The sequence below is a fragment of the Hyalella azteca genome, unplaced genomic scaffold, assembly GCF_000764305.2.
Source record: "Hyalella azteca isolate HAZT.00-mixed unplaced genomic scaffold, Hazt_2.0.2 contig5956, whole genome shotgun sequence".
In the NCBI taxonomy this organism is placed as follows: domain Eukaryota; kingdom Metazoa; phylum Arthropoda; class Malacostraca; order Amphipoda; family Hyalellidae; genus Hyalella; species Hyalella azteca.
In genome coordinates, this window is record NW_025936130.1 from 329080 (window position 1) to 356678 (window position 27599).

Sequence of the window (27599 nt, forward strand, 5' to 3'; positions counted from 1 at the left end):
AGATAGTCCGCTGAGTTAAATCTCATGCAAATACTACCATTCCACTTGCATCCTCTAGTATTGATTATTAAAATCAAAAATAAACAAACTTGGATAACAAATCCTACAAATAAGTAATAAATCCTTTCTTCAACTTAGCGAATTAATTAATTTCCGTTCTGAAGTCAGTAGAAGAAGCATGCCACAAAAGCTCGTTTTCTCTCGTGGTCCGACCACGCTTCGGCGTTTGTGAAGTTCGAGGCTCACACATTGGTACTGAAAGTTGAAGAAAACTTAACACACTGGTTTAAGGCTTCAGAATTTAAGAATCACAAAAAAATAAGTTCCCGAGCTCACACTACGAAAGCGGTTGCGAATTTCAGGGTTTCCAAAGTGACACGAATGTAATGTAGACAATAATGAATGTCATGTATATACACACTAGCCTTCCGATATTTTTTATCATAAAAAAACATTCAGAAGGTTTTATGTGAGACACGAGACTATATAAAACGCGCTCTGCGAAAAAAAAGGCGAGAATGAATAGCCGAAAATCCAAATATGGCGCGCTAGGAGACAGCTCACCGCTTGAGCGCTTGCAGCCGCCAGATATTGGCAGTGATGTCCTCCAAGGCCTTCATGAGGCCCTGGTCGCATGGGCGCATCATAATTTGCTGCAGGAGGACGCTTCTGAAACACCAATGACGGAGACTTCATGACATGACCATCTCAGGTGAGAATAAAAACATTGGCAGTAAAAGTCGTATCGGCAAGTTTAACGATATGATTATATGGGGAAGAGACAGAACCTACCACTATATCAGCTTCATCAATTGTAGTGCGCAATTTTATTCAATGAGAGCATGAAAGGAGCGTTCTAAATCGCAGAGGATTGACACTAGTTCATAAAATGTTTTATTGAGTATAGCGATTTAGCTACATAAAAACGCCAAAAATTTTGAAAATAAATTTGTTGTGTGGTGAGCTGGAAAAAATACATGACCAGAATACGCCTGAAATTAAAAAACTATGGTTTAAATAAAGTTACCTGTGGTGCTCCAAAGAAGCCAATGTAGTTTCCATCTTGTCAGGGCCTCGACCAGACGCCAACGAAGTGACAGTTTTTGGCAGAGGGGGTACAGGACACGCTTGGTACAAGGCAGTTTGCCCAGTTGGCATCAATGACGGTCTAGTAGCAATCATCATTGCTGCTTGAGGTTGAGGTAACGCTTGGGGATGTGGAAAATGGAGAGGTATCGCTGGGGGTTGTGAAAAATGGAGAGGCATCACCGAGGATTGAGGACGAACAACGGGAGCAAAGTGATAGTAGTGCTGAGGCAGAGGATGATTTGGCACAGTTCCACTCGGTTGCATCAATGGCGCACTACGGATAGGACTGACTTTTGGCTGCTGCAGCCCGGAAGTTCTTCCATTATAAATACTACGAGCAACAGGAGAATAATTGCTGATGTATTGCTGAGGCACGAGTCTCGTAGGCTGCTTAGGCATTGAAATCAGGGTAGGATTAGGGTCGACTTGATCTTGAGCCTGAAAAGTTGTTACTTTTTTTACTACTGGAGAAGTTGAGTCACGTAGTTGGATGAGCTGATCTAAAGTGAAAACACCAGGGTTTGTATCGACAATCGCATCGCATTGCGTAGAGGCGCTACTTCCAAGGTTTTTGGAATTTTGGTCAAGCGAGTCACCTTGGGTGCGTTGAATCTTATCTTCGACTCCAACGTCATCTGAACTGGATAGACGAACATCCACTGTACACGACGAAGAATGCATTGGAGCGGTTGAACCACTGCAAGTTGGAGCAGAGCTACTAGTTGGAGTGCTTTGAGCCGGAATATCATGAGATGAAGACTCAGCTTTCAATAAGTCACAGGCGTTTGTTGATGCTAGAGTGTTCGCACTGTTCCCTTGCGATGTGACTAATAGTTTGGACGATTCGCTTGCATCTGAACTTGCGGCTTCAGCCTTTACAGAGTTTTCGAAAGTCGCTTTCTTATCTTGTTCAGTCACAGATGCATCAGTGAAGACCTGAAATTCATAACGAACCATTTGAGCTTCGTTAGGATCTAATTATATCATTGCTGAGAGGCAAATTACAATTCTGGTTCGATTGTATAAATTCTGGTTCGATGTTAAGGGAATTTGACAAGTTATCTTTGATGCTAGAACTTAACTTCTATCCAGAATGGTTGATTTTGAAAACACTAAAAAACAAATACAAAGGTAATAATAGAAAAAACATATAAACATTATTTACTAACCAATATTTAGAACAGCACACAATAAACGTACTTAAGATTAATGCAAAAGCGCACAATATGATAAAACAATATCTACACTGTTCGTTAATCATGGGAAATTTCGAACTTGATCATTCAATCCAACTTAGTAGCGTCTAGCATCCGAATCAAAATGTTGGTTTGGTCGACCAAACTTTCCGTCGTAAATATCGGGCATTCTGCGTATATTTTTCTCGGCGTTACCATAGTGGCTTTTATGATAAGTGTCCAAGATCCTGTTTGCGGGTCTCCACTCTGTTGGCCTGTAATTATCCATATGTAGTCTATTACTTGTGGGAAGCATTCCATTCGATTCTGTTCCCTGGCCTCGGTAATCAGATTCTAATGAGCACATGATCGGACGTCTCATGGAGGGATAATTCCTAGGTGGTTCATTCATTTGTGTCGCATCGATGAAACTTGTGCCCCAAATCATTTCATGTTGAGGATATTTGAACGGGTTTCTCACATCAAACGCGTTGTCACGACTCACAACTCCGTATCTATCAGTATTTTCAAGGGCTCTACGAGGGTCACGCATCTCATTGTGACGTATACGAGGCTCCGTTACACGATCGTGCATAAAAAATCCCTGGGAGTTATTATAAGGAGGATTTTTAGACGGAAACTGACTCCCAAATTTCTCATTTTTAGTTAAATAACCACGAGTATCAGTCGAATTTTGGCCATACATAACATGGGAAGTTGGGCTAATTTCAGGAGGCATTCGTCGCGTAGGGGATTCGCAGGGGCGATATCGAAATGCGCCTTCATATTGACCACGGGGAAGCAGAGGCCCAGCTCCTCTATGGTAATCTCGCACCGGCATGGCTATGCGACCCTGCATGGTTTCTTCTTGATACCGAGGCTGATGAAAATTCGAAATGCCAGGATGGTGATAACCAGAATTTGGCCTCATCATTCCATCCTTTCTAGGGTAGTTATCATTATGCACCGCAAAATTATCGAAAGGTTTGTATCCGCTGTGAAATTTAGGGCGGCGAGTCCAAGCATCGCCCACGTTTTCATAAGGATTTATCGTCATTCCAGGAGGTGCTATTGGACCATTGTATCCGTACGACTCTATTCCATATATCCTCTGCATGTCGATAAGTTTCTTATTGCGTTATGTTAACTCAAAATATTACAATAGAAGCCTTCATATTTGCTACGAATGACAGATAGCAAACAAGTTACTTTTCCCGATATTGAGAATTATTTCGATAAATATTCACGATCCACTTTGGTTTGGTAGGGTGTCAATCGAACAAAATGTTCAACAGCAGACAGCAATTTTTTGGTACTATCACAGAATACTAGGCAATTGCAAGGTGAACCGGCTGAAATTGCAACTATAGTTTTCGAAATCACTTTTAATAAGTCCAACGATAATCTGGGGTCCCACCATTGAATTTTTTGAAGTCAATTCCGTAGTTTGCAAAGCTTTGGCCTTCTTGTCGATGTTACTGGCGTCGTCGCTATCACAGGCGTTTTTTACTGTGAGCTCTGGCATCGTAAGCTGCAAGTCGAGAGAAGCATAAATTCGAGCTCATTGTGGACAGTAAGATTGCCCACCTAAGAAAACAGCGTATCTCGTATACCGAGTGAGAAAAATATCCCCGAGCTATTACATCAAAGGACACCGTCGTATTCTTTTGTTGGACATGTGCGAAAGAATTGAAATTTGACTACGTGCGCACACCAAATATTCCAATTGCCAATGGTATTTTACTTCATCCACAATTTAGAATCCTGATTTTAGAAGGTAAACAGAACTTTTATCATCTGAAGGAGCCCGTTAAAAGAATTCATAAGTAAACGTCGGTTTTTGCAAGAAGTCACATTTAGATAACGAGTTAGTATCTGGGATACGCAGTCAATGACGGACGCGAATTGTTTTCCTCTCAGACCCTAACCATAGTTATTCATTCAGAAATAAGGTAGTTTATTAATTCAGAATTTATTTATTGGGAAATGGGACAGTGTATGATATGACGCAAAGCTTGTCCTTTTCTGAGCTGTACACGAAGAAATCACTGTTGAAAAATTAATGCTATCCATACAAATCAAATTACACATTAATTTTTCACTGTAGAAACATATTAAGTTTATTTGTGAACAAGATTTAACGAAATTAATACCGTAAACGGTGTGACTTGGACCGTTTTGACATTTAAGAATATAAATCCTCTACTCAAAAAATTCCTTGCCGTAGAAAAATTGTGTTGATGGCTCTTGAAGTACCTAATAGATAACGTACAAATGCAAGAAAGAGATATATTTTATATATTTAATATATGACGATTTGTATCACAAGAAGGTAAGCGCTTAAAAGGATCCTAGTCACCCCGTCATCAGTTCTACAGCACCCTTACCTCTGTGATGTGCATGGCGAAGCCTTCGCACACGAGTCTCTTAGCGATGTCTTTGATGCCATCCGAGGACGGGTCTACGAGTTTTAGGAGAACAGTGGAACCCTGAAAATAAACAGCCAGGTTACAATTATTAAAGTTTATACTCTCCTCTTCCTTCCTATTATTATGGAAGAAACACGCAAAAAAATTAAAACACTGTAAATTGTGTTAAATTGAAAGTCTATCGAATGATAAATTAAGTGTTAAGTACTTTGCATACTCGGTCAATAGTTATGATGAAATTATAACTTTTGTGTTATTATTTAGAAAACTGTTGAGATCTCTTATGAAAACGAAGACTGTATTAGTGATCAGAAAACTCATACAAAATTCAAAAGATTATATTTTGTTAGTGGTTACAGTTCAGAGTACAGAGATTGGAGCAGAGAGTCGCGGGTTCGATCCCAGCTCTGTGCGCCAGTTTCTGGTCAGAATCGGCGGGGAGGCCGGGCGGTTAAGCACAGCAGAATTGTAGCAGTGAGTTGCGAGTTCGAGACCGCAAAATACCGTGAATGTTCTGCGATGTTAAGAATCGGCGACAGGCCTACAGCCTAATAAACGCTGAAAACGCTATTATTATTATTATTACTAATGATGATACCTGAATGGCGATTGTGGTGGCGCGAAGTTTCCGGTCCAACACGAAGCTCACGAAGCGTGTAAGGGTCCCCGACTTCCAGCGTGTCGAACTGTTCTCCGTTGTCCACACGCCGTACAAACAAGCCTATGCAAACATCATCAGTTTTTTTATAATATCAGTTTAAACAAACGACAAACTTTTTACCACCAATTTCCATAACGTTTTACCGTAAGTTATGGAAAGATCGGGTTCCAAAAACCAGATCCCTAGTGAATCAAGTCACGGGCCTATTTCTTCAGTGCCGATACTTCTATTCTAAAGTAGAGTCCACTATGCAAATAGCTCAATCCAAGCAAGTTGAGCTTGGTCAAGTCAGTGATTAGAACGAAATGGTCAAAGCTAACAGGACATATGGCAATAAATTCAGAAAACTTGCAAAAAAAAAACAACAAAAAACATGGAAACTTGCGCGTAAAGCAAAAGGAGGCTGCTTGGTGAACTGCAGGGGTAGGTGCAGCAGCATGTAGCGCTCAGCTAGAAAAGTTTTTCCGAAATCCACCAACAGGACCTGCAAGGTCACAAGAGATTTTAACACGAGTTTCTCATAAATATTTGCGGCAATTTCAATTAAAGCTCTTTTTTTGAGAGAGATTCTATTTCCGTTTCTAACTTCAACTTTAAAACTTCAACAGGCCATGAGCCTATTTCTTCAATGCCGACACTACTATTCTATTCTAACTGTTCCAAAAACGGAACTATGTATACTTTATCGAACCTAAAACTGAGTATTAGGGCGTATCTCTTATTTTACAGTGGGGGACTCGAATTGCAAATGTCAGTTACGCATTCTTATAGCAAGAAATTGTAGGGACAGTATTTATCTTTGTTATCATGTTTTATTAATTTTCTAGAATATCTATCCGATCTGCAAATCATTCAAGCTACTTATAGACATTTTTTATCTTATTTGATTCAGTTATCCGTAGTATCACAACAGCCTGGTTCGCCAATGTTTGGAGTGCAACCGTCTTACCTAACAAAATACACTGTGAACATTATCCTCGGCAAATTCTTGTTATAATCCCCGTTCTAAGTTCTTAAATTTTACCAGTACCAAACCACCCGTTCCGCTATAAATTCACTGAGCCAAATTATTGAGAATACATGTCTATCTATTCGATCAATTAATTTATTAATAGAAGAGAATCAGTGTGGCGTTATACTTGGGCTTTGCCGTTAGGTTTTATGGCTCGGATGACAGCTCTGTAGAAGACTTCGTCCTTAGGGTCGTTGGCTGCCACAAGTTGCCCAGGCTTGTAATATTCGTCAAGTAGGGCCAGGCTTTGCCACTGGTCCTGAGTGTACTGGTAGTTGTAGTATTTCCTGTAATAGCCAATCTTTTAGCTTCAGATTGATACATAAAATCTGTAATTACATGTATTTATAAATGAATATTTTTCTAAATTCTACGAATTCTCTGGCCGTTAACTACCCGTGGTTAAAAAATCTTATTCTTAATATAATATATATAATATAATATAGCGGTTTCAGCGTTTATTAGGCCGTAGGCCTGTCGCCGATTCTTAACATCGATTCTTAACATTCTTCCATCTATTCCAAATTTTGAAAATATTTTTGGCCCTAATAACGCATATTCTTAAGGGGTATCAATAGCTTTTTCAATAAAAGGAGAAAACAGAATTAATATCAATGTTATAAAAGAAATTTCTTACTCGAGATCATCCATGAGCTCGTCCAAGCCAGCCATGTTGCAGATGACGCCGAAGTTGCGCGGAGAATACATCTCTCCCAACATGACACCCTCTACGCTTCCTCCAACCTGTGAGCAACCCTTCAACTTCATTACTAATACTTTGCGTCTATTGCTAATGACATAAAAAATTAGCCGCAAAAATCGCGACAATAATTAGAGAGAAAAGGTTGGTATACAACGTGTCACCCCTGAACAAATATTATTATTCTACCTAGCATTTATCGTCTAATTATAAACATTAAACACAAAGTAACTTTTCAAAAAATAGAATTAGAGTCGCTCGAGAATTCATACTGAGAACGTAGTGGGCTTTCTAAAAAATTCACATAATTGGTATGGTAGAGAGCATCATCGAACTCAGAACTGTCAAATCACGACAAATTTCGGCAATCAAACAGGAATGATTGCCAGGTAGAGAGCACCATAGATCTCAGACTGTCAAATCACGACAAATTTCGGTAATCAAACAAGAATGATTGGATGGTCAAGAGCACCATAGATCTCATAACTGTCAAATCGCGATAAACTTCGGCAATCAAACAGAAATGATTGCCTCTGTAAAATGAATTTTTAAAAGATTTCTCACCTGCAGTAGCGGGTTCTCTGTGTCAGCAGGAAGCTCACAGTCAGGCCCAGCTAAATGCTCAAGAAGAGCGCCGCACTCTCCAGAGTCCGTGGCATCATCGGGTTTCTGTGAACGATTCAATTATTAGCGGGCATAGCATGTTACTAGACTTGGATTGTACTTGACATAACATAAAATCAAAATCCGGCACTGCGTTGATTCATGCTTCGTTGCCAAATAAACTACGAATCAACGACAATGGATTCCAAACCTAAATAGCGTGATACGATGTTCCCGCGTGTGTTGAAAGGAGAACTCGAGAATCATCCCCTACATCCACCTTAATGTCAATGGTATTATAAGTGATCCTTTATCGTTGGCAACAAAATTACTTCAGTATCAATGATATTATAAGTGATTATATTGGTAGTAGATAATTTTCATTGGTAGAAATTACGTGGCATTAGACAAATGTGGAAAAAAATAATCAAGAGAATAAGGACATTAAAAATGCTCAGACTACTGGTTTCAGAGGTGATTCGAGTATACTAAGAAGAGCAGCTAAGAAGAGAGAGAAAAGAGCAGCTCTTAGCTTACTCTCCAAGAAGAGCAGCTAAGAAGAGAGTAAATGGCCACTTTAAAATAAAAGACACCTGAGAATTGAATGACGAAACACAACCAACAAACCATAAAGCTACCTATAAATTAAAAGCAGCTCAGTTTTTCACTAGAAAGCTAATGAATAATTAATTACATGGGATATCGGCAACTGCGCATCGTATGGGAAGACAGATACGCGGTGGGAAGGGCTGGAGCGACCGGCCACGTCACAGGTGAGCTCGGTGTACACAAGCTTCAGGGCCCGCGCTGGAGCGGTGGCCAGTAGGTCTTCCATGGTCTCGTAGCCACGAGCAGCATACCATAAGTCGGCGCTGTGTGCCGGCCAGTCGACCTGTAATACACAGCGTGTGATAAAGGCTATGATACCATAAGTCGGCGCTATGTGCCGGCCAGTCGACCTGTAATAAATATCGTGTGGTAAAGGCTATGATACCATAAGTCGGCGCTGTGTGCCGGCCAGTCGACCTGTAATACACAGCGTGTGATAAAGGCTATGATACCATAAGTCGGCGCTGTGTGCCGGCCAGTCGACCTGTAATAAATATCGTGTGGTAAAGGCTATGATACCATAAGTCGGCGCTGTGTGCCGGCCAGTCGACCTGTTATAAACATCGTGTGGTAAAGGCTCGACCGACAATTCTGGTATTCAAAATCACTTCCAGAAGTGCTATATAAACTTATAGATACGTCACAAAAATCAATAAAGCCATCGAGACAAAATGGCCCATCTATGTAATGCCCTGTGCAAACAGCAATACAATAAGTATACAATTCGTATAATAAACGTTTAATTTCAACACGCGAATAAAATTGACCTCACTATGTTTGATACTTCCTTGCGGTCCCTTGCGTATATAATAACTTATATCGCGTTACACATTGTAATAACGCCTTACCTTATACGCCTGAAGGAGCTGATCACAGCTAAGGCCAAAAGGTCGATTTTTCAAGGTCTTGGCGAGTCTGCGAGACTCAGGCCCTTCGAGAGGCTTCTGTGCTACGTTGTTCTGGCCTTTACCTGCATCGATAAGTCATGAGTTAAAAGGTAAGCAGTTTGCTGATGAAGTTATATTATCATTTTTAAAGCGACAATATTAGGGGTAACAAGATTAAAGACTTTAAGATCAAATATACCGGTAGTCAGATTAACAAAAATATAATCAAACGTAAAAAATTGAAAGATGAAAATGACGGGATTGAAAGCGACAAGATTTAATGGAAAAATGTAAGTAAAAAAATGAAGGTAAATAAATTTGATTGAAGGTTAACAATCTGGGTAATCTGTACATTGATTGAAGGTTAACAGATCATATGCATGAAGACTTGAGGTAAAAATATTAGGGTATATATCCCTACTGTTTTTAAGGTGAGGGTAGTTAATATGAATATTTTGATGAATCTTATACTAAATTATACAAAGAAATCAGAACGGTAATTAGATCAAGTTTTCGGTGGTTCATCTTCCGTCATATTTTGATTAGCGACGAAATTTGCTGGCGCTCGTTCTTGTGACAAATTTAGTTAAAGCACAGAAACGTTTGCTCTCCGTGAGACATTCTCCCACCAGTACCTTTAATCAAGTCTTTGAGAGCTTCTTTCTTGAGACCGCTTCCTTGAGTCATTTTTTCCACGTGCATTTTGTTGGAATACTCGACGCCTTTGACGAAGTTAAGTAGAAAGTTCGCATTGGGCGCATATCTTCGGCGCGGCCTCTGGCCTGCTGAGCTCGCCTCCGGCACTTCTTCACGTGGCACAGCTGGCACCGAGCCTTGCGGCACAGTTGGTGTCGCATGGTACAGCACAGTTTGTGCCTGTGCCGCGTGGGGCGGCACAGTTGGTTCCGCTACACGTGTCAATTGAAGGGGTCAAAAATTACGAGCCAAACCGTGATTAAAGTTAAACTGAAGATAATGAGATTAAATACGCGCGGAAAAGTGGTAAAATATGAAGCCTAATTCTAAGGCCACAGGTTTAATGGTAGATGTAGAAAGTTTAAATGGGAAGGTAAGAAGTCTAAAGCCAGAACTTTGAAAAAATAAGCTAAAGTTAAGCGGTAACTACATATTCAGTAATGAATCGTAATTGAACAATTAATTCCATTAGCGTTTCCAAACTAAACGGTTAAACTAAATATTTTCTTTGACCTGTCATATTTACATCGGTCAGCTGGTGGGAAGTTTTCTGATTTATCAAGATTACCATAATGCCCAACACAACTTTTCCTAGTCTAATTATTCTACTCAACATTGATATTGTCGCCGTCTGGCCCGATAATGTCGCCGTTTGGCCCGATAATGTCGCCGTTTGGCCCGATAATGTCACCGTCTGGCCCGATAATGTCGCCGTTTGGCCCGATAATGTCGCCGTTTGGCCCGATAATGTCGCCGTTTGGCCCGATAATGTCGCCGTTTGGCCCGATAATGTCGCCGTTTGGCCCGATAATGTCGCCGTTTTGCCCGATAATGTCGCCGTTTGGCCCGATAATGTCGCCGTTTGGCACGATAATGTCGCCGTTTGGCACGATAATGTCAGGGCTTGACGAGCTTTTTTAGAAAAGTCGCTACGAGCAACAAGAGTGCAACTGATCTTTTGTATCGTTTGAAACCATAAGAAAAACCCTGGCACGCGTTTTGAGTGACATCTAGTGCCAATTGGCACCGTATCACGGCTGAACATTTGATTTTGAAAAAATCGTTCCATAAGAGAAAGTTGTTTTCCTACGCGTTCTATCTGACCACGTTTTTGTTCCCTTTACACCTCACACAGCCCGAGTAATAAGGACAACAACAAAATTAATTAAATCGTGGCACCTCTGGCCGTGGAGTTTTTATACTTTTCTGCAGCCTGTGGCCTGAACCATTTATTTTGCAGCCTGAGCTCCAACAAAGTCCAGCTTTTAGAGAAGCTTCTTCATATATCTCACGAATTAGATGTTTCAAAGAGAAATGTTTCAACGGACCCCTATTGTATTTTGAATTATAAGTTTTTTCTAAGTGAATTTTTTTCTCTATCTCTTGGTCTCAATTCACTATAAAAAAATTATATAAATTTTTCACACAGATCTATAGGTCTCATTGAGATCAATCAGATGAGACGTATAAACCAATATGTTGATTATCAAGATTTAAATTTCCGACAACGAACTTCATTTTTATGAAGTCAGTCTTATAAAACTTTTTAGATAAGAAAAAAAACTTTTGGCCATTAGATAAAAAAAAGAAAACTAGGTACAAAAAGAAAAAACAATCAGACCCTTCAGCACGAAGAGCATTAAAAAGGATCAGGCCTTTTGATAGGAAGAGCATTAAAAACCGACAAGTCTTTTCTCCGTAAATCGAGTTGATGATTAATAAAAGAATCTATAAATCAACAAAATAGCAGAATTTATCATAAAAACACGGAACATACTTGCAACGTTGATTGTATATCCGTTACAGGAACTTTCCACCACCGTCAGGAGGTTCGGCACTGCGTACGCCAGTTCCTTGAAGCTGCTCAAACCAAGGATCGCGAGGTTCAAACTTTCCCCCGTAGCAATCTGGAAATAATTACGTTGTTTAACTTTTCAAACGATCACCTTTACATCATTTACGTAACGGCACGAACGATCGTGGAGATCACAATGTAAACAGAGATATCATTGACAACGAAATAAAAATTGTCAGAAAATAGAGGTAAGTAACAGTACATCACGAAAGAGGAATGTTGATGTAGGCAAATAATCGGTAACTTTCGTTGTTAGAGCTCTACAACAGATCCTTATGCGACAGAAAAATATTTATTATCATTATTGTATCAATTAAGCGATTTGATTGACGTATTCTATCCATTCACATTGTATTATTGGTGAACGAAAATTCGTAAGGAGATCCACAGAGAAGGAAAATGTGAATTATGTGTAGTTTTCGTCGGGTATGTGCTCGTGGTAACAATTCTCTACCCTGTAGGTAATTATATATGATATACATGTTGTGGAAATATAAAGGAATAAACTTTACAGATTGAAACGTGCGCAGGCAAAAAATAACTGAGAACTCCACATATCAACTAATGGCCTCAAAATAATAGGAAAGCCCTCCCGTTAACTTCTGGCAACATCAATTGGAAAGGAAAACGTTCAGTATAATCTCACCTTATACGCCTGCTCGATCTGATGCGGGCTGATCGTATGCGAGTTACTCATGGATTTGACTGCGGCAGTCAAGCCTCTCATCACATTCTCGGGGATATACCGCGGAGTAGTGGACCGATACGAAATTTTAGCAATATCTCCTTTGCCTTTGAATTCAATGGGACCATCACCACTGTTTAGCTCATTGTTTATTGTCTTTTTGATGGTTTGATTAACAGTAACAACTAGACTTGAATTTGATGCCTTAGATGTGCCGGCGTAGATCGAGGGCTTAAACATCACGAAGCGTTCTGAATCTTTTACAACGCATGCATTGCGATCGCCTTCATTTGAAGTTTCAGCAACTTGATTTTTATTAGTTTTGTCCAAATGCATTTCGTTATTAATTAACGAAGCAGACACAGCCGTTTCATGCTTGCAAGAAATTTCATTCTTGGCATCATCGTGAAATTCCTTAGGTCGATCATTGCCGTTGATAACATTTACATTTGAACGAGGTTGCTTTGTTTCATTTTTGATGAGTGGGGTCGAAGTCTTTTCATTTAGACGGGTCCAAGCTTGCTTCAAAATATGAGAGGGAATTTTAGGGCGCGCCAGCGATGGTCGGTAACTTGCAGACGTCGAATCAAAAGATTTTTCTTCGTTTGAGATGGTCTTGGGGGTAGACTTCTCATTCTCCGCTTTGATCTTCGCTTCGGAAGTCTCATTATAATTCCACTCAATGGAATAGTCAAAATAATCCAAGCTTTCCTGTTCGCCATTGGCATCTTCGTTGTACGCGCTGTTGGAGGTTACATTAGCAGCAGGGACATTTTTATCACGATCGGCAGCCTTGACCGCGTCAGATTCCAACAAACATGGAGCGCTTTTCGGCGACGGCAGTGTTTGGTCCAGAACTATTGCTGATAAACTCAGGCGACCTGCTGACTTTCTTGGTCTAGACTCCAACACATTTGGGGACGCCACGCTATATACTTCAGGAGACGAAACCTTTGCCGAGGAATCGCTCCCTGGAAATTTATTTTCTCTCAAATTCAAGTCAAATGTTCCACGGTTTTTCTCGCTTGCCTTTTCGGGGTCATGATTGGAAAAGTTCTTGTTATTTGATGCCTGGGAACTCGAATTGTCTGGAAGACGAGTCAAAGTTTTGAGATGTCCGTTGCAAACGCTGCTTTCCCTTTTATATTTTTCATCATTAACTGCAGCATTGTTGGATTGAGGAGCCAACTTTGAAGAAATCCCACAAGAAGTGCTTGTCGCCATGGAAATAGTGTTGCGCCTTTCACGGCCATCAGAATGCTCTTTTGGCTTGTTAAATGCGGTCATAGCGAGATCTGAAAAAGTAGGCTATACCTAGAAACATAACATGTGCTAGCAGTTCAAAAAATATTTGATTAGATTTGCGGGATAAATGTTCATCATTGCACAGTACTCGATATTAACAGCTACTGGCTTACGATTCTTCGTTAATACTGGAGGTGTTGAGTTTTTTCATTTTTTTTATTAATTCGACTACATTATCTCAGGCTTCCCCTTAAACATGTATTATATATACTAGCGCAACTATTTTTGTTTTACCCTCGTTAATGGCGACAACCATCCTTCCATCGCGCTGCAGGCGTACGTGGCAGAAATGAGACATCGAGTTGAAAAATGACCTCCGTCTACTCTCATTAAATGGAATCCTGATGACAAAGTAAAGGACATTACAAGCGTAAACATAAGCATGGATCAATGTTAATAGAAGGAAAAACAAACTACGAGCCTTGCAATAAGTCCAGCAGCTATCTCAATCAATTCGTCAGTTATGGAAAGATCGGGTTCATAAGGCCGGATCCCCTGTGTAATCAGTCACGAAAAGAACAAGGATCGGCAACAGGCCATGGGCCTATTTCTTCAGTGCAAACACTTCTATTCTATTCTAAATTGGACTTAGCATGAAGACGCGCAAGGGGCACAAAACTATCCCTGAAACGTCAGATAAAAATTGAATAGAGAGGACAGTTCAAGCAGCGCCAAATACACTCGAGAACCTCAATAAGACTAGGAAACTTCAACTGTGCAGAGGACCTTTTAATACGGAGATAGTTAGGGGAGGTAAAACGAAAGTATCTATGTAGAGCGCCACAGAAGTGAACAAATGAATTTAGGCTCATTCGTGAGATCAAATTTCTGATGTGAGAACAATGCTTTACAAACGCCATAATGAAAACATTAATGAAACTATAACCTACACAGAGAACACACAATCTCAGAATACAGACAATACTGTTAAATTATATTATAATGTAACAACAGACTTTCTAGTGTATCAAATCAAAGGGGCAAGCATAGATAGCTCTAATTATTCTTTGACGTCAGGTTTTGAAATTGTAATAAAAAAATTCAGTAAAAAAAACAAATTGTCATGTAAATTGTAAAAAAAATTCAGTCAGTAATAACGAAGGATTATATAAATATCAAACTAACTGGTGATCCAAATTAATGGTACCAGTAGTTAGCTATTAAGGACAAGCAAACGTACAATGGTAATGGTATACACATTAAACAGATGACATGCTAACATACCTCAATGGAAAGCCATATTTCTTTTCATACTCAGCACCAATATACTCCAAAGGGATTCCATGACGATGCATCAGTAGTAGCTCTTTAATATTTTTCTGTATATATGGAGGAACAATATACATGTGGCCATCTGTTGGAATAAGGCAGAGCAGTCAGCATCAGACTTGAGGTCAAACAGCAGACATTCATTTCAACTTCATGAAATAAAAACCAACCTCAAAATTAACATTGCAGAGGTAGTACATTAGTAAATGAAATGAATTTATAGAGGTAATAATACAAAAATGTTTGTGAATATTGCCACTAATCCAGTAGAAACTAAATTTTGAGGCTAATTTTACAAATGATATTTCATATGATATTATAGTGAATTAATGTAAGGAAAGTATTTAACCTGTATTATTAGAGGAATTTCTGCTAGGAGGAACACTGAGAGGCCGCCTGCGGCGCGCAGACGGGGTGCGTTCCCGGACTCTGTTGCTGTGGCCACCGCCTCTTCGTGTGAGGCTTGAACCCCCAAGCCTTCCTTCATTGGTAAAAAAATTAGCTAAATGAGCACAAACTAAAAAATAATCATCAACAAAGTTGATAACAAGAAATCCTATTTATAGATTGAAAAACGTTTATGGTTTCAACATAATTATAAAGTAAATTTTGGCACCATGACTAGACAAGTTAACATGATGAAAAACATTCATTGGCAAAAATATTGATTTAAAAGTGAATTCAGTTTTGAATAAAAAGTTAAAAACATAATTAATAAATAGATATTCTATTTAGTCAGGTAATGAATAAATTGGTGAAAGAAAATGTAATAATTCAGAAATATTCACAGATGATTAAGACATCTGTTCAGTACAGAATGAAAGCTACAATCATGTTGTATTAGGAATAAAAGAAACCTTAAATAATGAAAGTGAAGGTAGTGCATGCATATCACAGCATATGCAAGTTTGATAGATTGAAAACCAGAGCATGGTTAATTAAAAGCAATCTTCTTATTTGTTTCTTCCAATGAGTCAAACAAAATTTCTTACTGGTGCTGGGAGATCAAAAAGCAGGTTACCAAATCACATTTTAATGAAATTCAACATTTTGAATATATACTATTCATTTTCAAGCAGGTGAAGGGTTTGCAACGCTTGAAATTGAACTTCTAGAAGACTAGAACACCGCATAACTATGCTGGTGCAGGCCTCCAATGTCTCTCGGGTGATGGTCTCATTGTGAGCTTCCGGCATGTGGTTCTTAGGTCCTCCAGATTGTAGGTGGCATGCGAGTCGGTGGCTTAAGGTTGTGCTAGTAAGACCAATGTACCTAGTTGACATTTCAAAGAAGTTTGCAACCTTTCATATTGCATGAAAATTTAGAAACAACCTTAGTTTCTTGAAGCAGTCCAGATTTTCCACGCAGATTATTATTCATGACAAGGTTTATAATTTTCTTATTCTTGCAGTATTTTATTTTATCAAGTTGTATTTTTTTGTTATCCACTGTGCTCTTGATATTATTATGGATGATTTACTGCAGGATTTTTTTATCTGCTTTGTAACCTCAGTTCATCTGCTTTTGTTAGAAGATTTTTTTTAATGTTCCAATAGATATTGCTTCATATTATATCTAATCAATAGCAATATCAAATGGAACCCATCACAACAATCTTCTATCAAGGCCAGATGAACAGAAGCTACAAAGTGGACAAACGAGTCCAACAGTCAATCATCCATAATAACATCAAGAGCACAATGGATAACAAAAATATAAAACTTCTGCTCTACTACAAAAATAAGAAAATTAAAAACCTTTTCATGAACAATAATTTCTGTAAAAAATCTGAACTGCCACAAGAAATCAATGTTGTAAATAAATTTTCATGTAATGTAGAAGGTAGCAAACTTCTTCAAAAAATAAAGTACAATGGTCTTGTTAGCACCACCTTGAGCTGCTGACTCGCATGCCATCTACAAGGACTTAAGAACCACATGCAGGAGGTTCACAATGAGACCATCACCCGAGCAACAATGGAAGCCTGCACCACCTGCAATACAGCAGATACAATAGCACATTTTCTTCTAGAATGTCAACATCATGTATTGCTAGGACAGGAGGTCAAGAGCTACAAAGAAATTAAAGATGCATTAATGTAGAATTTACTCTGTGTAATTTGTTGGAGGGAGGTAACCATAATGATAATGTGTAAGAGAAAATATTCCAATTTCTCACTTTATTCATATTTAAATCAGGCAGGTTAGGCAAGCTGTAGGTGCATGCATGGTGGCTGTGCACACATTTGATTACTGCTGCCAATTATGTTCTATCTATTGTCATTGATGGTGTATTTATTATCATCTAGGTGTCTTTTAGGTAATTAAAGTAGGTAGGGAGGCTAAACCAGCATTCATTTACCTTTTATGTTTTGCCTCAAATGAGCATTTAATCAGTCCACTTACTAATACTTGGTTTCCCTAAATTCCTCAAATCCTGAACAGAGCTACATGAGAGAGCATTGACTAGCTTCCTATACCAAGAGGCTAAAAACTTTACCCCAACAAGCTCTCAGGCCCAACGGCCATCCATCAGGCGGACCTGTGGCTTTATGTCCACCCAGCGTGGACACCCCACAAAGAAGATGGAGGCCTGCACCAGTACAGTTATGCGGAGCCCTGACCCTTCAAGACGCAATAGCTGAGGCCCTTGTTATCAAGAGCAAGTCTCCAGCTATCAACCTCCAAACTACACAATTCATCCGGTCCCTGGAATGCTGAAATTATTTTCAGAATAACTTAAGCTTATATTTCAAACTTTATCAATAATACCATTGACTTGTACTACTGACATTTCCAAAATTTCAATTTGAATTGTTGCAAAACCCTTCACTTGCTTGATGATGAATATTGTATACCTAAATTTGAAACATTGCATTCCATTAAAATGTCAGGTAGTTAATAAAAAGCATGCTCTGGTCTTCACTCGAACTTGCATAAAAGAAAGGCTTCTGCCAAATTACACAAACTATCACAGCCTATAGGTATGTATACTGACAACACTAACATTTACAATGGAGCAGAGTAAATCAATTCAAGAAAGATAGAACAAGTTGCAGTAATTGCACTTCTCACCAGCCCTGGAGCTCTTCTGTTCAACCACAAACTGCCTGATGTGTTCTGTCTCAGGTGTGGATTTAGCCACAAGTGTGATGGTGTTGCCACAGCACTGCAGGCTCACAACATCATTCATGCTACGCAGCAAACTCTCTGGGTTTGAAAATCTGTGATAATAGAAATCAATTATCAGTGTCAAAAGGAAGCTAATGATGTAGTCCATTACCTGACATTTCATGTACATACAAAACACAAAAATTTACACACTCTTCAAGTTGTTGGACTTTGTCAAGTCTAAGTTAAACGGAACAATTAAACCATAATTAATAACAATTGAATAATCAATTTCAGCTTGAAACTCACCCCAAAGACAAATAAGGCAAAGGCAAGCCTTCACATTCTTGGTAGTCTTGAAGGAGCTGTCTCAGAAGAAGTCCACGAGGAGCAGATATCAGCAAATTCTGCACTACAGCTTTACAATCTTCATATTTTATAGACAGAGGAGCATTTGATTTTTCTAACCACTGTGACTGCATTGTGAATGCAGACTTGTCATCAACTACACTCCTTATTTAATTGACTGTAAAATAGAGCAGAGAATTATATTGACTTCCCTGGTCTTCCCATAGAAGAGAAAGATTGATTATTATCAGAAATCAGAATGGATACAAAATCAAACTTCAAGAGAATTAACCTCAAAATCTACAGATTACCATATATAAATTATGCATAGAAGAAAGTTATAGTTATCCCGTAGCGGGCCTTTACTAAATTTGAACTGTAAATATTTTCATCAGAAATTGAATGAATTATGCATGGCATGTCATGTATTCAATAGAAATAATCCATTTGAAAATAAAACTAAACTACAAATTTGCCATGAAAACATCTAAGTTACAGTAACACTTATTAGCCCATTATTATGCAATAATCCAACCACACTTATTCTGTGGTATACACTACCAGTACCACTCTACCAGTTTCACTGCAACTGCGTCCAGAAATGGACCAGAATTACCATATATAATAACACACATAAGGCTGACATAACATTACTAATTTAGTCAGATATGGGGTAAGACAGGACTGAAATCACTAACAAGCCTGTAGCATCTATACCATGAATAACTAAAAAACCCTAAACCTATCACAAGGTGTATCTATGCAACGGGCTTCTAAGCTACAACTCAGACATTTTGCATCTAACATAGTTTTCTGTACAGATTGAAAAAAGTGAGCTGGTTACCTGGGGTAAGACAGGACCGACTGGTAATTCTTATGTTACAAGGTTTTTAATAAAAGTACAAACCTGATATTCAATATCATCCATCTAGAAACACATTATTTGATTAAACAACCACTTGTTACTGTTTTGTGTTGCGACTTGCAGGAAGTCAACTCTAATATCAGTCACATTGGAGTTTTTGTCTTGGGAAAACTTTGTTAAACATAGTAATAGTGGGTTGGCTTTGGTTCATTGTAGAGCACTGCTAAATGCTTCATGTATATTAGTGCCATTGTCTGAAAAATTGATCAAATTGGTAATAAAACCAATGGATAATAACTTAAGTGTCAGACATCATGTGTTTTCTTGCTAACTGTATTTGTGGGGCACTTCATCTAATGTAGCCCATGCCCTCTCACAGAGTTGTCATAATAATAATTTTTCATGTTTCACACAATGATTTTTCCCCCAGCCAATCTTGCACATAGTTCTGCAGCTCACTAATGGGAAGAGACAACCCTATTTTCTATATCCATTTGATGCAATTTAAAATAGTGCACTATATTTCTCTAATTAAAAAAGCTAACAAGTTATAATGAAGCTTGAGCCATAGAAAAAATTTTTGACCAAAATACTCCATGTACTGCACAATAATATATTCATTTAGAAGCTATTTTTGATAACCTGTACCTAGGGTAATACCACTATGCAGAGGGTGGATGCAGCGTCGGCAATATATGGATTTTTAAGCCCAAAGCGTCGCCGGCCATTTTAAAGATGCGTCGCCGGGTAATTTTTAATGAAAAGCCATTTACGCTGAGTAATGACAAACTATTTATAAGCCACGAACTTATTACAAGGTTGCATGCATGTGTTACCCCAAATAACTAATTTTACCCTAAAAACAGTCCGGTTGTACAGCAAGTGTCAACTGAACAAGTAATAAAGCAGTCTGACCGCTCTAATGCAACCGAAACTACGCAATCGAAAAAATGTTAGTCAGGCAGTGATGGTAGCAGGTAGGAATGCCTAGTAAGTCTCAAAAGTTGCTTATTACTTGAGGTTACCTGCCTACATCTACAAACCTGTCCAAAAAATTTTTTGTCATTAGACAGAGCTTATTACCCAAATAGGGTTAACTATTTTGTGACCCTTCTTTACATAAATTTTCTTTAAAAATTAACCAAAAATTAATTATTTGCAGAAGAGGGTTGAAACAAACACTGAAATGACAGGCAATGATTCTAACATATTCTTAATAATTCTTTTATCAAATTAAATTCAGTGCAATTAGAGTGCATGCCATGGGCTGGTCCTTTCTTACCCCATGAAGGCTGCGATCCTGTCTTACCCCATTTGACTATATATATATAATGATGAGGGTCAAGATGCCATTATAAAATATCCTTGGTACCCTAATCTTGAAAATTGAGAAGAATTAAAAAAATATTGTAGGTCAACATTATTGTTTTACTATAGTAAATTTTCAAAAATCAAAGGCACAAACAAGTTTTTATGATTTCTCATGCAAAGAATTTAGACAGACTATTAAAAATGGGTGGAATTTAATGCTAGGCCTAGCATAGCATTTTCATCTTGGTCATGGGCATGGCTCATGGGAACTTCTGACCAATTTGCCAGAATGTTTGGTGGTCCAATCACTTTTATCTCAATACAATAGTCAATACATTTGCAATCATTTGTAAGTAATTAGTATTCTGTTGTCCAGCAGACTTCAACAGTCAGCACAGCACATTTCTTTCAATCTTTGTCTTTACTAAAACTAATGTTTCTAGCCGCCACTTTCTACTTAATTAGGATTTTGCGCGAATTAATGCTGTGATCAGTAATCAAAGGCACACCGCACTGACCGCACACAGCTGACACAATATTTCAGTTTTTCGCGTACCTCACGGCTCACCACACAATTCCACAGACCGCACCAGCTTCCAGTTCACACTTGTGAGTGTCACTCACTGTCACAGTAATGATATTAGTTACTAGGGCCAAATTCCAAACAATAACCATGAAAATACAAGCCTGCAAGGACCAAGGGGCCCAAAAGCTATAAATAATGGAATCTTTCCCTTCAAATAACTGTAACCCGCCAGTAAACCCGGTAAATTGGTGGACATACTTTTTTTCGGATACTATGAAGCTAAAAAATAAGCAATGAAACATAGATAAAAATTTTAACCAAGTTGACACTGACAATAACGACACCCAAACAAGAAAAATACATATCTAGTAACCAATTTTTACTAGAATAAAAAAAATATATTGAAGCTAGGAAACTTCTATCACAACTATTGAAAAAAAGCATTGGTGAGCCTAAGTTCCACATTAATGCTGCTCCCACAGCGGCACATCTTCTTTTCGGGATGTCCACGCAGGGTAGACTTAAAGCCACAGGACAACCGCAAGGATGACCGTTGGGCCTGAGAGCTTGTGTAGTTTTGGACCTCTTGGTATGGAGGTCAGACCACTTATTTTTGCTTTTGAAAAGTCAGTGGACGCAATGGCTGAGCGTGACAGCAAGCAAAAGAAAAGCAACACAGGGCATTAAAAATATCAAAAAGCAAAGGCCCTTCCTCATCAGAATTCAGCCCGGCATTTGGCCGCAAAATTAGGTGGACTAGTATAGGTACAATAACTTAGATCATACATCTCTCACACTTCTCAAGTTTTTAGGTCATACACATACAGTTAGTTCATTTAGCCTACCTGACATTAAGAAAAAAAAATGTATAGTCACAAATTGAGAAAGTACACATGACATAAGAAAATATCAGAAAACAAGGGTCATTACTCATTAGAAATCAGCACAGTTTTTGACCACATAATTGGGTGGACTAGTGAAAGTATGATAACTCAGGTCATAAACATGTAAAAAAAAAAAAAAAAAAATCTGCATACACATACATACATATAAGCTGCATTTCTTATTTAGCTAGCTTATCTAAAGTTCATTTAGCCTACCTGACTTCAAAATGTATACAGTCAAAAGTTTAAAGATTTTTCTTTGCACATCGTCATCGTTATTACCTCCCCCCAAAAGTTCACACAAAGAAAATTGTACATTCAAACATCTTAAATTAGTTTTCAGCTCTTGTCTGGGCTGCGCATGTCGCTGGCAATGCAGCAGGTAGTGCTCAATAGTACAGCCGGGTTCTTGACGCTAGAAGGACCCTTCACTAAATATACTCGTGGTATATATAGTAGTCCAAGATCAAGTAATATGTGACTTATAGGCGATTATTTACCGGTTAACTTAACGGAATCAAGGGCGATAGACACTAGAGATGTTTACTCGATGAACGCAGCTGACTCTCTCCCACAGCGGCACAGCCCGCGAACGCAATTGACTTGCGTAATAATACATATTCGTCTTCGTCTTCTTCACAAGGTAGTACCTAGCAATAAAGTAATACTTTTTTACATTAGATTTCGGAAATGAAATAAACAAACCTTTGCTTAAAAACCCTAACTTTTTCAATTTAATAATTACATGTCATTTAAAATATAATTCCCTTAAGTCAATGTTGTTGTTCCCTGCTTCAAAATTCGCGGGAAATCTGGTACAAGTTTCGGACAATTTTACAGCCAGACTCGCGGCCGGTCTTACCATGGTTGAACTAGTATGAATATCTCCCAGTAGAACTAGAACTAGAAGAATATCTTCCAATTCAACGACCAAGGAATATATCCCATAGCAATGAAAGCAGTTCGATGAAACTTGGTATGCTTATTCATTAGGACCTAACGGTGATGCTTAGCTCGTAAAAATTTCCTCAATTTCGCCTTAATTCGCTAGTTATACGGTGAAACGGGCCGATATTTGCAGTGACAAGACATTTCTTCTAAACAACTACTGAACAGATTTTAACGAAACTTATATATGTATTATATATACATATATAAGTTATATATTATATATACATATATAAAACTTATATATACATTCCTATTTAATTTCCTAACCATCCAGTGGTAATGTTGGCTTTCACGAGCTAAACAATTTTTTTTACGAGCTAAACATAACATTCAGACTTGAAATAAACATTCAGACTTGAAATGCCTAGCACCATATCGAACCCGGTGGAAGTCTACCTAGTAGCTATTTCAAACTATCGTCAATCCTGAAAAGATCCGGTCAAATACACGATTTTAGATCTGCGAACAAGTCACGAAAAGTAAGAATCGGCGACAGGCCACATCAGGCCTACTCTTCAGCGCTGACATCGCTAATAATTAATAGGTGCTTACACACGGGGCTAGTAGTTGCGTATATTGGTTGCGTCTACTACAGTTTTGCAGGTTGCGAACCTATACACGAGTATAGTGTTTTCGGTACACTGCAGTGTTGCCAGATGGGCCTTTTTAAAGCCAAATTTCGCAAACGTGGCCTTTTTTGAAATCATTGGCATAAAAAATTTCATTTTGACTTTTTGTCCGTTTTGGGCCTTTTTTATGAAAAATGTAACTCTCGTTTTTTATGATAATTTGGTCCTTCAATTTTATCCAAGACGAGTGCACCCAAATTCAGTTTTGCCCAAGACGAGTACACTCAAATTTTGACACGAAACTGTGTCAACACTTCGGTTTAGGTGGCAACACTAGCGAGTGCCGCCTAACCGCAGAAATGAGTTTAATTTTTTTTCATCTTCCGAGTATAAATATTCTACCGTCAATGCCAAAACCACATCATCTCTATACCGCAGAAATGAGCTTAAATTTTTTCATCTTCCGAGTATAAATATTCTACCGTCAATGCCAACATGTCAAAAACTTCGCCACATGGGTCGCCTGTCGAAGACCACTACTGCCCTGGATGTAATGGACCATCATGATTCCTGCCTTCCGGAACATCGCCTTCATCACTTGAAGCCGTCCGTATCTAGGCCGTAGGTCGAACCAGCCCTCGGTCGAACGGCCACTTGTCGAAAGACGAGAAATTTTCGAACAGAACTATGCTATCTGAAACCTAACCTCAAATGCGGTGAACGTAAAATTACGTAATTTAACGATGCCCGGAAGTCAGATTCGATCCGCGGCCTGGTGGTGCACGGTAGGTTCCATGCGAGGCCGGAGGAAGACAAAGCCGAGTGGTGCACGGCTGATTGGTGGATGTCCGGAAATATCCAAGGCGTTCGATTCAGGGCTTATTGGTGCACAAAATTGGTGGTGCACGGCTGCGCTCCTCGCCACAAACATCACTTAATTATGTCGCCTACCACTTTACTATCTATTTTGTTAGCAAAATAGCAAAACTGAGCCCAAACTCTCTAACCCGAACGAAAAGCTTTATGGTTGTTAGGTGGCAATTGAATCCTCAATATCAGGTATTATACGGTTTTATTTACGGTCGGCGAGTAACGTGCAATTCGCTGCAGGCTGGCGGCTTATGTAGCATTGACGGTAATTCAGCTCATACACGTGATGAAATTGGTGTATTTTTTTGCTGTCTGAAAGCCTTGAGAGTAAATGCATGCACTGAAAATGGTTATAACTACCTAAAATTTAAAAATTTTCTATTAATTTCAAATGGGGCCTTTTTGGGCCTTGTTTATGAGTCAAATTGGCCTTTTTCTCTTGGCTCCATCTGGAAACCCTGGCACACTGCGGAGTGAGCGGACTGCGCCCGCGGCAGTGCGACGCTGGGGTTGTCGGGTAAGGGTGTTCACGTTGGAGGCATGCGAGAGCACGATAGCAGTGCGTGCTACAGTGGGCGAGAGAGAGAGAGAGCGACACAACTATGCTCAGTATATGACGGCCGGGCGGCTACTGAGCGCAGTAGAGTCAGTGTACTGTGTAGACCAGTGTTTCACAGAGTGGGCGATATCGCCCCCCTAGGGGCGGTGGAAAGATTTTGGGGGGCGGTATGGAAGAAGAGGGCCATAAGGGGGCGGCAGTCAGAAGTTTGAGCGTTTGTTTGACGATTTATACACAACACTTACAGCACAGGACTTCAGCGATGGTTTTTTTTTCACTCAGATCTGTTTTTTTAACCTCCCCTGGGTTTACGTCTCGGACAGATTAACGGCCGGACTCGCGGCCGGTCTCACAATTTCCAAAATCAATGAACGATCAAGGAATATCTCTCAAACTAATGAACGTAACTCGATGAATCTTGGTACACGTATTCATTAGGACCTAATGGTAATGTGTAGCACATGAAATTATTTTTAATTTTGCGTTCATTTGTGAGTTATATGGCGATACGAGCCGAAATTCACAGCGATCAAGGAGTTTCTTCCAAACTACTGAGCAGATTCGAAAGAAAATTCAAATTTACAGTCCTAACTACCGAACAGTAATGTTTAGCTCCTGAAATTTTTTTTCGATTTTACCTTCGTTCGCGAGTTTTTTTCAATTTCACCTACATTCGTGATTTAAACGGCAATACCTGCTTAAATTCGCAGTTATCAAGAAATTTCTTCCAAACTACTGGCCAGCCAGGCCCTGAACCTGCGCTTCACCTGCTTTAAACCTGAGCTGAATACAACCATTAATTCCGAACACTCGGGAACGCTTTATTCCCTCAAATTGAAACCAATAATTACGAAATTAATTACGTGGTTTTACATGCTTATGGCGTATTGGCGACTATTTTTTTACGAGTGCACTCTTACTCAACCTCCTTTGCAAATAAACGGTGAAACGTGTGCATGCAAACGGGCGAATTTAGCCACTCGGTAATGCTTTATTCCCTCTATTCGTAACTAAGAACTATTTTGTGAAGGATGGGACACCCAAGAGACCAGCTGCCTCTCGCCCCGTTTGTTGTTTAAGGGGACCGGCTACCCTAAAATTTTCAATTTTGGCGTTTTTCGGTTTTTGTGCTCATCTGAAAGCTGGAATTCTGCTCTTTCCAATGGTACCACTGCCATAGGCCGGGCTTTAATGGGGGGCGGGGGGTGGAGTTCCTTCACTAAATAGACCTAAGAAAATTACAGCGGCAAGACTACATATCTTGGTGTATCTGGCATCTGAGCTCAGTTTCCCTCCTAACATTGTACGTAGAGGTGCGCTACAAGTTGCTGCTAGCATCCTTGAGTGGATTAAGCTACAGAAGCCTGTAGTTTGGTATCCATGCTAAATTGAGTGCCTATTTCGAGGCTCGAGGCGCACGGGACTTTGTCGCGCCGTCCTGAAAAGTTTGAAAAGTTCAACTTATTGTCACGGAAAACCTATCTCCTCCTACAGTTTTCAAGCTACAGCAATGAGACATACACCATTCGATTCGTAATGAAATTACCTAAAAATTTGATGATCATTTTTTTGAATTTCTGTCTGGTTCGTTTTTTATATAGGGGAGAAGGGGGAGGAGGGGGGGGGAAATGAGAAAAATGGGATAAAACGCGCATAAAAACAAAACTAAGGGGAAAATGAGAAAAGTGATCATCAAATTTTTAGGTATGGTCCTTACGAACCGAATGATGCGTGTCTCGATGTTGTAGGATGATATTTGTAGGAGGAGATAGATTTTCTAAAGTACCCCCTTTTTAGCTGTTTTCTATGAATTTCACGTTTTCTATCAATTTTTTCGAAAAATTTATACGAGCAAATTGTTTTTTATTTTACATTTTACGTATGAATACGAAATTTCAGCAAGATTGGATGATACATGTAGAAGTTAGAGGGTAGCCGGTCCCCTTAAAGAACATCCTACGCCAAATAAAGCTGGTTTCTACTTTTGCGTACGGATTTGTTGTTTATATTTTCCTATTGTTGTTTTATACTCAGATGCATTCCAATTGCAGATACCAAACATAACAAATGATTGTATTTTTTTGCATGGTAGTTTTGTTTCGTATCATGAGTAACATCATTACAGCGCCTTTTCTTGTTATCGACTTTTTTTCCTGTTTTCAGATCTTTAAGGATGATGGCGCCAATTCATTACTCATCCTGCCCTTGTGATTTTTTCGAAACGGTTTTGTATTTAGTAATTGCTATTAATGCTTACAGGAGATTAATAAAGATATCTAGATCTTTGTTTTTTTTAGTTTTAACTTTGCCAAGAACTCGTGCCAGTTCTTGTAACGTTTGTAGGAGATCGTAAGCGGTTTCGGGAGGAGATCGTAAGCGGTTTCCAAAGCTTCAACATGGCTCGCCTCAGGTCGTTTGTTGATGTTTGTGGGTGATATTTTGTTTTAAATAACAAGTTGCGTTATTGTGATTTTTAATTTTTCTGATTTGATTTTTCCACTTGAGGCCTCCTTATAATTCGCTCCAAGAAAAGCGCCTTGCTGTAGCCTCTTTGTCTCAGGTGGTTGTATAAGATAAGTGTAGTTTTCACAAAATCCGGAACATTGTTGCAATTCCGTTTGTGTCGTAGTA

At 39.0% G+C, this 27599-nt stretch overlaps 1 protein-coding gene across 2 annotated transcripts; it reads right to left on the minus strand.

Annotated features, from left to right (window-relative positions):
• Positions 1–103: 103 nt before the first annotated feature.
• Positions 104–18613, minus strand: LOC108671171. Of its 2 annotated transcripts, XM_018158664.2 has the most exons (20): positions 18395–18613; positions 18050–18198; positions 15325–15456; positions 14931–15060; positions 13941–14047; positions 12363–13696; positions 11639–11768; positions 9801–10073; positions 9127–9248; positions 8364–8561; positions 7631–7735; positions 7004–7110; positions 6494–6653; positions 5740–5838; positions 5292–5414; positions 4652–4753; positions 3682–3795; positions 1028–2025; positions 565–669; positions 104–255 (listed from the first exon to the last, which is right to left on the minus strand). In XM_018158664.2, the coding sequence occupies exons 1-20, from the start codon at positions 18565–18567 to the stop codon at positions 243–245; spliced, it is 4674 nt and encodes a 1557-aa protein (XP_018014153.1). In that variant the 5' UTR covers positions 18568–18613; the 3' UTR covers positions 104–242. The 2 variants fall into 2 exon arrangements, with proteins under 2 accessions (XP_018014153.1, XP_018014154.1); XM_018158665.2 differs by lacking the exon at positions 9801–10073.
• Positions 18614–27599: the final 8986 nt, after the last annotated feature.

Coding starts and splice junctions, on each gene's coding strand:
- LOC108671171 (XM_018158664.2), bottom strand. CDS start 18,567: ATGCAGTCACAGTGGTTAGAAAAATCAAATGCTCCTCTGTCTATAAAA. Junction 11,769..12,362: donor AGATCGAGCAGGCGTATAAG/GTGAGATTATAC, acceptor AATTATTTCCAG/ATTGCTACGGGGGAAAGTTT. Junction 5,415..5,739: donor AGCCTCCTTTTGCTTTACGC/GCAAGTTTCCAT, acceptor ATGTTTGCATAG/GCTTGTTTGTACGGCGTGTG.